This window comes from Pseudorca crassidens, chromosome 1 (assembly GCF_039906515.1).
Source record: "Pseudorca crassidens isolate mPseCra1 chromosome 1, mPseCra1.hap1, whole genome shotgun sequence".
NCBI lineage: Eukaryota > Metazoa > Chordata > Mammalia > Artiodactyla > Delphinidae > Pseudorca > Pseudorca crassidens.
In genome coordinates this window covers 153,536,212-153,548,701 of record NC_090296.1, presented here as the reverse complement: position 1 = coordinate 153,548,701, position 12,490 = coordinate 153,536,212, and the positions used below count along the sequence as shown (strand labels likewise).

The window sequence follows — 12,490 nt, the reverse complement described above, 5'->3', positions numbered from 1 at the left end:
GTTCATGATGCTAGTGCACATGTTCCAGTTCCAAAGTGTGCACAGGTGGCCAGCTTTCTACGCCACCCTTGGGACAACGCTGTTCAGGGAGCTGAGCTGCCCCTTCATGAAGCTCACACAGTCAGAGGCAGAGGCCTGGCCATCCCTGGGAGAGGACGCCCCGTGGTCCCACTGCTCACCTGACCCCACGTGGCCCGTGTACTTGGCGAGGCTCCGCCCCGTCTCAATGCTCCAGAGCAGAGCCGTGTGATCTGCAAGATTGAAACGAACATGAGTGAGCTGCCGATTTTATGGTCTTTTTAATAAAAGAGGAAGATAAAAATTCTAAAACTGAGAAGTTACATCACCACCAGTACCTCGTGCAACTGTGCTCAAACTCCTCTGTGATCCAATTGATCCGAGAGGATAGGAGGCCGGTGACCCATCCGAGGCCACAGAACCAGCAGGGGGAACCTAGAAACCTGAATGCCTAGGCACTGTGCACTGCCGGCACCAGGCTGGGGACTTGGGACACAGGGGTCACTTGAGTCAAGGGCTCGTTATTTTGTTGAAATATTAAGACTTTTCAGAATATCAAAAGCTATATTCAAATGCAAGTAGCATCCAAATCCAGTTACAAATTATTTGAGATAATACATGCTCTTTGGACCTCTCCTCTCTGGGCACAGTAATAAAAAGATAAAAAGGAGACTTAATAAGGGAAACCTGAAACAAAATGCCGATTATCCAAGTGAGATTTCAGAAATATCAGAAAAGGGTCTCTGTATTCTTTTCTGAAACTGTAATTTCCAAAACAATCTGGGGTGCTCACATATGAACACAGTCTTAAACAAAAGAAAGAACTTTCTTCATCATTCTAATGACATTAGCATTTCCTATTTCCACTATAAAAGGTAGGAGCTAGTGAGTAACTTTTCACAGGCTGGCAGTCATTTTCCACAAGTGAGCACATTTTTAATTTTAGGAATTTTTTCCTGAAGGATTATTAGGTTACGCACCTTAACTAGCTCTCAAAAGCATCTCCTCTCCAATGAGGAGAAAGGGGGGGGTCTCTCTAACACCACCCTGGGGCTCCTGACGGCGGACTCCTCTACATGCTTAGGTTTCAACGCCACTCAGCCACTTCTGCTTCCAGGGCAGGCCACGGCTGCCAGCAGTGAGGCTGGTGTGGACTCACCGGCAGACGCGGTCCCCAGCACCACAGGCTGCGTCCTCGCCACACTGACGTCCCAGATGCCATCCCTGTGGCCGATATACTCCTTCACGAGCTGGCACACTGCCCTGGACGTGGTGGTCTTGAAGCTGGAGACGATCTGAAATTGTGATGGTAATTTACTGAGCGAATGTGTTTAAGTTAAAAAAAAATAAGACAGCATGTCTTGAAGATGCATAAATCACTGAATAGAAAATTTTAAATGTTACAGCAACACAACATAGGTGCAGCTGGATCTCACACAGCAGGAAGAAAGTCCTTATGAAGGCCTTGGAAGAGCCCCACGATCCCCCCACTTCCAATGCTTGCGTACCTGTGTACCTTACACGTCCTCTCTCACAAATCCAAACCATCAGACAAAATATCCAAATTTTCAAAAAAAAAAAAAAAACTTAGGAAGGTATACCCCAAACCCTTAACGCTAATTATTCTTATTATTTGGGAACTTGTGCTTTTTTATTTTTGGTAATTCATACCAACCACATATTATCAGGAGGAAAAGAGTCCAAGGCAGGGGAGGAAACAAAAGACAACACTTGTAATAGATGAGGTTACTGAGCATGGGCTCGGCACCGGCCCTGCACTAGGAAAGGGCTGTCGCTCTGCTCCTGTATGACACAAACAGCAAATAATTCTCACTTTCTTTTATAAGTGCACGAGGAAGATGCTAATTAAACACAAAGAGTTTGGTTTCTAAACTGTCTAAGATAAAAGATGGCTTTTCAGCTTTTAATTAAATTAGAATAATTAAATTAATCAGAATACTGAAACCGTAAAATCAAGTGAAAAAGAAAAATGGGTGGTATTACAGAGCTGTTTTAAACACTGATTTATTAGCAAAGCCCTAAAAATGTATCTAAATTTATTTTTGGTATAAAGGCTTAAAACACAATCCACTGTTCCACCACCTCAGGATGAGCCTTCAAACGATTCCTGATACAGTGAAAGACTAAAACAGATGCACAACGGAGAGACCCACTCTTCCACAAGTTAAATAAACAGGGTCCACTGACTGGGTTTAAATCTAAAAGAAGGGCAGGATACAATACGAGCTTCCAAAAGAAAGAAGGCCTTGCTCAACCTCACACCCTCACCTTCCTCTTCCTTCTGAAAGCTCATATCCCACCCAATCCGGCAACACCATGCGGTCCCTCCACAAGGAAAAGTGCTTTTGTGCCTCTGGTGCCCTTCAGACGCCTTTAGGAGGGGCAGGGGCAAAGCGCACGGTGAGCGGTGGGAAGCTTCCCAGACAGCACTGTTACGAGACACAAACCGCCCCGACTCGACCAGCAGAAACTGGGGTCACGGCCAACATTCCGGTCATGGCCAAGCCTCATGCCGACTGCATTTCCAGAGGAGTATGGGGAGAGGGCATGCAGTTGATGATACTGCGCAAACGGTCTCAGGTGCTGCTTCCAGGTGTCCGTCATACTCTGACCACCTATGAACTACTTTAAAAATGTGGACTCAGACACAACTGCAAAGAGGCCCACAAGACAGACTGAATTACTCCCAGGGAACATTTGTGATGGAAAAGCAGAAGGATGCTTCTGAATTATTCTGCACTGAGATACAACTTAAAGTGCTCTAAAAAACCAAAACAGGCTTTTTCACAGCAAAAGATACTTATCTTTATAAAAACCTGTGTGAACAATTTCACAAGTTCCTATAAAGTGGTTGGCCGGTTAGAATGTGGCGCTGTCCCAACAGGCCTTAGAGCTGAGTCCCAGGCCCCCAGGAAGGGTGGGTCTGCGGAGGAGTGAGAAGCCTTCCCGGCTCCACTATGAGAACTCACCCTGTGGCCAGGGCAAAACACGCCAGATCTCCATGTTCACCTTCACTCTTTAAGATGGGTGCACAGTGCTATGAAGATGGTTTTTTCTAATCCAGATGAATTTTTAGTTTCTAAAATGACTGGGGCTTTAAATATGTCTAACACATTCTTTTAAAGCAATTATTGTACATATTTTTACCTTTGCCCAATTCTTAAGTTTTACTACTCATGGTAAGGGGTAACTCTATATAATCCTTTCTTCCTCTACTTCAGAAATGATCACAGGGAATTCCCTGGTGGCGGAGTGGTTAAGAATCCGCCTGCCAATGCAGGGGACACGGGTTCAAGCCCTGGTCCGGAAGATCCCACCTGCCACAGAGCAACTAAGCCTGTGTGCCACAACTACTGAGCCTGTGCTCTAGAGCCTGTGAGCCACAACTACTGAGCCCGCATGCTGCAACTATTGAAGCCTGCACACCTAGAGCCCGTGCTCCTCAACAAGAGAAGCCTCCACAATAAGAAGCCCGAGCACCACAACGAAGACCAAACACAGCCAAAAATAAATAAAATTGAAAAAAAAAAGGAATGATCACAAAGTTTTGGAATTCTAAGACCATACACTGTATACATAAACTGGAATAAACAATATAATTCAAAACAATATAACAAGAAGTTAGATAAGGAAGAACATAACCCCACTTGACATTTTAAAGAAGTAGTTTAATGTTAATTTATTAAAAACTGCAAAACTACTAAGTGTAAGCTAGATAATACAGAATAAAAAAATTTTAATTAGCCACTTACACTCTAGAGTAATCAAAGGAAACACAAAAAGTCAGCAATATTCAGATTTTTAAACAACAAAAAATTACCAAAGACTTTCAAATAAGCAAAAATAGCGTAAGACTGAAGCTGCTCCTTGAATTGCAGTTCATCTCACTGTGGATATCATAAGTAACTTTAAGCTGAAGAGAGCAAATTGGAAAAGTAAAAAGCTAACATTAACTATAGCCTTCACAGCAGACTCACCACAAATTTCAACTTTTTTCTAAGGTTTAGCAAAAGTAATGTACACTCATTAAGGTTAGGTGATTAATTTATCTTTTGTTTATTCCAAATACTCCAACGTGGTGATGCACACAAAATTACCTCAAAATATTACTTCATAACAGTACTCCCCCATAGATAAATTAATTCCCAAATAATTAAATCTTTGCCACTTTAAGAATGTCAGAAGAAGATAATTTTTAAAAAAGCAAAATATGACAAATATCTCTATTTGCCTTGGACACAGACCTTCATTTCTTGATCATACTTAGAAAATTAAAGAAGCGGTGAACTAAAATGTAACTATAGCTCAGAACGTAAGTTCCACTGCTTCATACCCATTTATTAGCTTCTCCAAATTCAGAATCTCCATATCAAGCCAAATAACAATACAAAATGTACTTTCCCACAAAAAAAAACCACACTAACACATAATGTATCAGCCGCAGTAACAAAGGTAACGTCCAGGTGTCTATGCACTGTGGCCACTTAACATCGACAATACTCCTTTTAAAAATTAGGTTTCTCTCTATCGCACATATGTGCACACCCTACATACACGTGACAGGTTGAGAGCCACACGTACCTTGCTGGTGGAGGCCTTGTAGGTAGTCTTCAGTTTCTGAGAAAGCTGGCTGGTACTGTGACTGGCTGCAGAGACACAGAACCAACCGTCAAGACAATCACACAACCAAAGCACCATGAACGTCAGAGCTGGGACAGGGAGACAGCTCGCCCCACCTTCTGTTCCACACAGGAAGACAATGCAAGACAGGGGCATGGGACATGGGGCTTCCCGAAACCTCCTCTTCCTTCTACACCCACACCCAAATTACATTATTCCAAGTCCTGATGACTGCAGAAAGGAAGTGAGTCCTGTCCTCCACTAAATTCCAAACTCCCTCCAAGCGTAATGTGTAGGGCGAGTCCTGTGGGAAGGCAGCCTTACCTTTGGTTTTGAGCTGGCCCTTACTCAGCTCTGCCCCATCGATTGCTTGTCCTTCGGCAGCTAAACGGTCATTAAGAGTCTCGATTTCTCTGCGCACTGAAAAGTAAAACATGTACTTTTGATGTATATTCACCAAATCCAAAAGTGAACACATAAAAATGTTATACATTAGTACTGTCTAAACAAACACAGGAATGATATCCCAGTAAACAAGGTCACATTTACAGAGTTCCAAAAAACTCAAGACATCATTCCAAAATTAAAAAGCCCACCACACTTCCCACACCAGAAAGACCTTGTGCTATCGGGTCCTCAAGCAGGGCTCTTGGATTTCAACATAGTTCGTGTCCTTTGTACTTTATTCAATGCACTTAAAAATGTTATTCTGACACTGTCCAAAACTCAATGAAACACTTACAATCTAGCTGAGAATACTGAAATTGGGGGGAAAAAACATACAATAACAAAACCTAACTATTGTTGCCTGGCACCACAGAGCACAGTGAGGATTATATACCTCAAAGATTAAAAATTCAAGGGGAAAAAAAAAAAAAAAAAAAATTAACATTTGGGAGTTCCCTGGCGGTCCAGTGGTTAGGACTCGGCGCTCTCACTCTCAGGGCCCAGTTCAATCCCTGGTCAGGGAACTGAGATCCCATGAGCCGCGCATGCAGCCAGCACTTGGGCTCTGTGCCTGCCGCTGCCCAGGCTGCCCACGGTGTGCTGAGGCTACAGGGAGGGCAGGGAGGGCGGGGAGGGTGGTGTGGAAGGAAGGCCGAGGGCAAAAGGCTCGGAACAGATCCAGCCTGAGCATTTGGACATGTTCACAGGCAGCAGGAAGCCACCAAAACCATTAAGCAACTGACAGTGTAAACTCCAAGTACCTCCAGCATTAGTTGTTTGTAGCCCTATAGTTTTTCTTGAACAAACTGCATCAACTCATAAAACATAAGGCCTTAGATCACAATGGAAATTCAGTAATACCTGGGTTGCTACAACTCTGATAACAAACCCTTAAAATCAGATGCAGTACACGGTACCTAATTTTTATTTGATAAAAAGTTGGCATAATTACTCACTCTGTAAATTTTCAAGGTGGACTTATAAGAGAATCCAATATTAAAACATTAAATTTTCCAACAGCAAAGTTTAAATGACACAGGATTACACTGTCTTCACCACTGATCCACACCAATTACTTCCAGAGTGAAAAATATTTTAACAATGCAAATGCTATTTATTAATATTCAATTTTTGGAAACTTAAAAAACATGAAAATCCTGATTATGATTACATTTGCATGATATAAATTTTATAAACACAAGCTCTATAAAAATAACAAAAACTGGACTTTCCTGGTGGCGCAGTGGTTAAGAATCCGCCTGTCAATGCACGGCACACGGGTTTGAGCCCTGGTCCGGGAAGATCTCACATGTCAGAGAGCAACTAAGCCCGTACACCACAACTACTGAGCCTGCACTCTAGAGCCCGCGAGCCACAACTACTGAGCCCGCGTGCCACAACTACTGAAGCCCACACGCCTAGAGCCTGTGCTCCGCAGCAAGAGAAGCCACTGCAATGAGAAGCCCGCGCACAACGAAGAGTAGCAACTAGAAAAAGCCTACACACAGCAACGAAGACCCAACGCAGCCAAAAATAAATAAATAAATTTTAAAAAATTATTTAAAAAAAAATAACAAAAACTGAAGATAATGGAACAGTGAGAGGGTAAAGAAGGACAGGTTCATTTCCCAACGCTTGACAGTGAAGCATAAATGCATGTGGCCTAAGGCTGACATGGCTAAAATAGAAGATTATTTCAATTTACAAAAATTATCATGACCAAGAAGCCAAGGCAGCCCACAGACGGACCCTGCCTTTCTGACCTCTGCTTTCTTAATTGTGGCCGTGAATGCCGGCTACCAGCTCCAGAGACACATGGAGAAAATTCCCCATCCCTCCTCTTAGGATTTGATGATCTGGCTGCCAGGACAGGACGACATGCAGGAGAAAGGAAGGACAGCTGGCGTGGGGAAAATCATTCCCAGGGAAAAGCAGTTAGAAAAACCTTTCATCAAAAACTGCTATGGGGCTTCCCTGGTGGCACAGTGGTTGAGAGTCCGCCTGCCGATGCAGGGGACACGGGTTCGTGCCCCGGTCTGGGAAGATCCCACATGCCGCGGAGCGGCTGGGCCCGTGAGCCATGGCCGCTGAGCCTGTGCGTCCGGAGCCTGTGCTCCGCAACGGGAGAGGCCACGACAGTGAGAGGCCCGCGTACCGCAAAACAAACAAACAAAACTGCTATGGTGAATGACACAGGTAATGGATCAGTCGTGCCAGGGACTTCCCAACCTGCCCAACTCTAAACTAGCATCCGGGCAGCATCCCTGGATTCAGAGAAAGTGGAAGTCTCTGTATCAAAATCACTGCTTAAGTGTTAAGGCTGGAAAGTTGGAAAGTACGTCCTTAAAACTTAACAGACATTTAAAAAAAGAGGATAAAGTCCAAAACAAAACAAAAATTATCGTGAGAAGAACTAAAAGCAAAACATGCAGAAAATGTTTTCCTTTGCAGTGTGGGATGGGCCTATAGGCAGGGGGTAAAGGTAGATCTTTCCTTCTTACACTGCTTGACTCTTTAAGCAAATGAATACATTGTTTCTAAAATTTAAAAAAAAAAATCTAAAGCCAAGCTAATTAAAAATTCTTTTGATTTACCTTTAATAAGTCAAACAGATAACACACACATTTTAGGAAGTTCTCTAAACAGTATATTTTAAAGAAATGAATCAATGTTTTCTTAATTTATAGTATACTTTGTGTAGGGAAAGTTATAAGATGCATTCGTTCTTCATAAAATCATAATTCAGATTGCCAGGTGTGGTCAGCAGAATACTGCCTGCCCCAAAGATAACCTGTGAACACATGACCTGGTGGCAAAGGAGCCCTGCAGGTGTGACTGAAGTGAAGGACCTCTGATGGGAGATGATGCTGTGTGACCCAGGCGGCCCATCCTTCCCACGTGTCCCTAGGAGTAAATCAGAGATGGACAAGGAGGACTCTGCCTGCCACTGATGGCTTTGAAGATAAAGAGGAAGGAAGGCCATCGAGCCAAGGACAGGGGGAATGCCAGCAAGATGGGGGCCTCCGTCTTCACACCACAGGGAACTGAGATCGCAACCCAAACCAGCAGGAGACACACTCCTCCTCATGCTCCAGAAGGAGCACAGCTCTGCCAACACCCTGACTTGAGTGTGCAGAGCAGTCAGATAATAAACGTGTGCCATCCTGAGCCCCTACAGTTTGTCAAAGCAGAACAGAAAAGGAATACAAAGGTGAATGTCTACCCACAAATTAAACTCTCAAATATTTGTATGGAGAAGTGAAAAGTTATAAAAGTATTTAAAATAAGAGAGATACTCACATTCTAAGTTTTCAATATAAAGGTTTTCAAATTCTCTTTCTATTTGACCAAACAGTTCCAAAAGAGTACTGCGAACCGAGGAAGGCAGTTTAGAATCCTGTAGAAAAAGAAGATTCTGCTTAAAAGGAACGAAAGAGTGAACGAGAAACTCTGACACCAAGCACCAATATAATTTTTCCAAAGTGAATTATTTAAACTCTTATTTTACATCTTTACATATTTTATTTCTTATACATAAACACTCAAAGAACTTAAAGTTTCTAATTTCTACAGATGAAACTAAAATCAAATTGTATAAATGGTTACCCAGGATGGCATGAGATTTAAGACCAAGCATGTCTTCAAACATGTAACTTCCTTTCACAAGGAAAGAAACAAGCATACCTTATTCAAAAACTCCCAAATTTGTAGAAAATGAAGTTATAAAAAGCCTTTAAGCTCTAGAATATGGTATTATAAATTAATTTTAATAAGCTGTTTACTAATAGAAGATGTACCTTACAGTCCTCACGTTCACTGTGCTTCAAGCAAAATAAATTGGATCATTTCCTGTAACTCTACTCAATACCTAGAAGATTGTTGTAAGGAGGGAAAAGAACCCTCAGCTGTAAGAGCAAAACGTGTATCGGCTAAATGAAAACACCCACGTGGAAGCTCCCAGGCCTTCGCAGGTGCTCTGCCCACCACCAGCACCCTGCCCCCACCAGGCAGGAAGTCAAAGGAAGCAGCAGCAGCAGCTTCCTGGGCCCGGTGTCCTAAGCACCAACTGTGTTCTTAGGCACTCACTTTCCAGGCACTGCTGGTACTGACAGAGGCTATGTTCCACTCCAACCTCCTGAGAGTGCGGCCTGGACAATATTTTGTATGTGCCCCACCCTACCACTTAAGAGTTATTTTCAAATAAAATTCTTAAAAGAATTTCTAAAATAATGTTTCAATGGTTAACTGATGCCAATGTAATTTTCCAAGTGAGTTTTCAAATTTATATGCAGCATAAACTTTTTGATGTTTAATGAGTTGCAAATACAAAAATAAGACATAATGTTTATTAAATCCTTTCTCAGATTAACTTCTTAGGAAGATAGGAATTTTAGGCAAAATGATCTGTAAAGATACCAACGTTTAGCAACATGTTTTGAAATAATCACAGAACATGAACATCAACTTTACAAGCTACTTAAAGATATGTGACGCCACTTGTTTAAAAATTCAATCTGGGAGAATTGGTGATAAGCCTCTCTCAACAACCCTCTAAAATACCAATGAAAAAAAAGAAACGACATCTTAAAATAACAATGAACGCAAAATAAACCATCACGATTAACGTCTGACACCCTGTCCACCTGCCTGTGGCCTCCCCCTGCCCATTCTCCCGCACCCCTCATCCACTTAGCCCTCCTCAAGGGGGCGGGGGCGGCACCAGTTGAGAGCCTTGTGGGCCCCTCCCAAGGCCAATCTCCTCTTCTGTGTATCAATTCCTACTCACCTACCCTCACAGTATTTAATGTTAAGGTCATTATTCAGCAACTGAAACGTTACCTTTACTTCGAATGGTAAATGCAGCTTCATGTAAGATGTAATTGTAAAGGGAGACAATGTCAGCATTAACTTCACTTGATAAAATAAAGACAATCAAGGAGACGTGCAGTGAAAGGGGAACTTCTCGACCAGAGGCAAGCGGAGCACAGCCCAGCTCTGCGGTTGCCCCCAAGTGAGAGGTGCTGAACTTCTGGTATCATTTGAGAAAACTCATGACACAAAAGCTACGATTCAGTAAAGTTCTAAAAGAATCTGTGTTTTGTCACAGCCGACGTGAAAGAGGAGGCAGGAGGCCCCTTTCCCGGCCTCAGTTGATGCTTCCCGGTGTAGACACGGGCCTCCCACCTCTGAGCCAAGCACCAGTGCCTCAAATGCTTCCGACTCGTGAATCCAAGACACAAAATTCCCATAAAGACTCCCCAAGAACTGACAGCTTGACTGCAACCCTGTCTAGGGTAATGACCTACGGCTCCACTCAGATGCCCTGATCATTGGCCTCTCGCACCCGAAGTCTGCCCCTTGCCTACCATGCCAAGTGCCCATGCCCAACGCCGTCACCACCGTCCTGCTGCCACGGAACTGGGCAGAGCACCCCCACCAGCCCACAAGGGAGCTCCTCGTCCACCAGCAGGCACCGACCCGCCCGCAGGGTTCTGAATGACCCTCATAAAGGGTTACCCCGAGATGCAACTACCTGCTGGCTCTACATCACAACGGGGACAGTGCAGAAGGCCCTGAGAACATGGTGTTACCAACAGAAGATGCCAGCAGACACGGCTGTAGAATTGTCACTGCTTGAAATTTAAGTAAATCTAACAACTTAAAAGTATCTTAGACTACCTGCACTATCCAAGGGGGTAGCCAACAGACACATTTGACTAAATTTAAAAGTAAGTTAATTACAATTTTTTAAATTCCTCAGTCCCACTAGCCACATGTGGCTCTTGGTTCCCATATGTGATAGCACAGATCTACAACATTCCATCACAGAAGTTCCACTGCACAGCTCTGATTCAAACATTCCTTATGAGAAGAGATCAGAACACAGACACCCACAGAAGGGCGACCTTGTGAGGACACAGGGAGAAGATGGCATCCACACCCAGGAGAGAGGCCTCAGGAGGACCAACTTGCCCACACCTGGACCTCCAGCTTTCTGCCTCCAGGACAGGGAGTAAGCAGTGTCTGCAGTTTAAGCTCCCAGTCTGCGATGCTTTGCTACGGCCATCCGAGCTCACGAAAAACATCAAAGCCATTTTGGAGGCCCCTTAAATCTATGATTTTATTTCCAAATTTAAGTTAAAATGCAACCATTTCATTTATTCATCCAGTCAACACATAAGAGGACATTAAGTGAACGTTTACCACATGCCAGAAAAGGCGGCGCTAGGTTCCAAGCACACACAGCTGCCTCCTAGAAACACATCCTCCACATCCCGGCTTGCTTCTAACAAAGTCAATATGCAAATGAGCCAGTTTCTCAGATTTAAGCCATATTTTCCTTTAACATTATGGCTGATGAATTAGTTCTAATTGCAAAAGAATGATTATAAATTTATATGTATTTATTTTTTTACGTATATACTTACGCCTATGTAAAGATATAGCAGATGTAGCTATAATTTATTTTATCATAACATGTATTTTATTTAGGCTTCACGACAATGTTTTTTTAAAAATCTAACATTTTCTTCATCATAAAGGAACTAGGAAAAGTAAAAGCAAACTTATCAATAAAATATTAGATCATTTAATCAAAGGTGGTACCAAATTATCAGAAAGACATAATGTAATAAACAGCAGATAACACACTCAACTACAGCAAACACAGGATAAAGCCAAGAAAAGTTACTGAAACATCAGATTCCAAAAACTCTGCAGAGAATAGAAAGAGATCATTATACCTGATTCTCTTCTCTTCTGGAGACTCTGAGACAGAAAACCTAACTACACTGTCAATTCACCTGTACAAAGAATAAAAACTAGTCCAAACTGTCACACCCACATTTTTTATTAAGTACTGTAAACACATTAACCTGGAAACCGAATTCTGTCTCTGTGTAAGCTGTTGACAGCAGTTTTAACTGGTTTATGAGGGAGGCTGTGTGTTTTGGTAACCCACACTTTTTCTCTACTTTGGAGACCTGCATATATTTGGCTATGTTTGAAACACTGCAAACATGATCCACATCTTCACCAGACACTCACTTGTCCCTCTAACATGTCTCTCGGCAGGCCAGTCCTCTCCTGCTCTGAGCTGTTAGTTCTTCGTATGGAAAGGCTGTGAGATTTGCGTTTCTGTTTTGCTTGGCGAGCAGTTGAACAACTCCCGCTTTCTGTGGGCATTACTTCTGAAAGGTGATATCCTGGTCACTCCTGCAAGAAGCTAAACAGGAGCAGGAAAAACAAGTACTTTATTTCTGACACAGCAAACTGAAATGAAGGAAAAATAGATGATTACTTTTCATTGCAAATTTCCTTACTATGTTAACATTTATTATGTAAATTAGAATGTGATAAATTATCATGTTTTAAGATAGAGACC

General features: G+C 42.7%; 1 protein-coding gene across 5 annotated transcripts in view; it reads right to left on the bottom strand.

Moving 5' to 3' along the window:
- WDR37 (WD repeat domain 37) overlaps positions 1–12,490 on the bottom strand; it is a 59,665-nt gene that overhangs the window by 35,875 nt on the left and 11,300 nt on the right. For all 5 annotated transcript variants that reach the window (XM_067699934.1, XM_067699950.1, XM_067699961.1 and 2 more), the window contains exons 2-7: positions 12,154–12,331; positions 8,407–8,503; positions 4,984–5,079; positions 4,621–4,685; positions 1,178–1,313; positions 180–251 (exon numbers count right to left, since the gene is read on the bottom strand). In XM_067699934.1, the coding sequence (XP_067556035.1) occupies positions 180–251; positions 1,178–1,313; positions 4,621–4,685; positions 4,984–5,079; positions 8,407–8,503; positions 12,154–12,291 (604 nt within the window). In that variant the 5' untranslated portion in view covers positions 12,292–12,331. The remainder of the gene's footprint in view (positions 1–179; positions 252–1,177; positions 1,314–4,620; positions 4,686–4,983; positions 5,080–8,406; positions 8,504–12,153; positions 12,332–12,490) is intronic.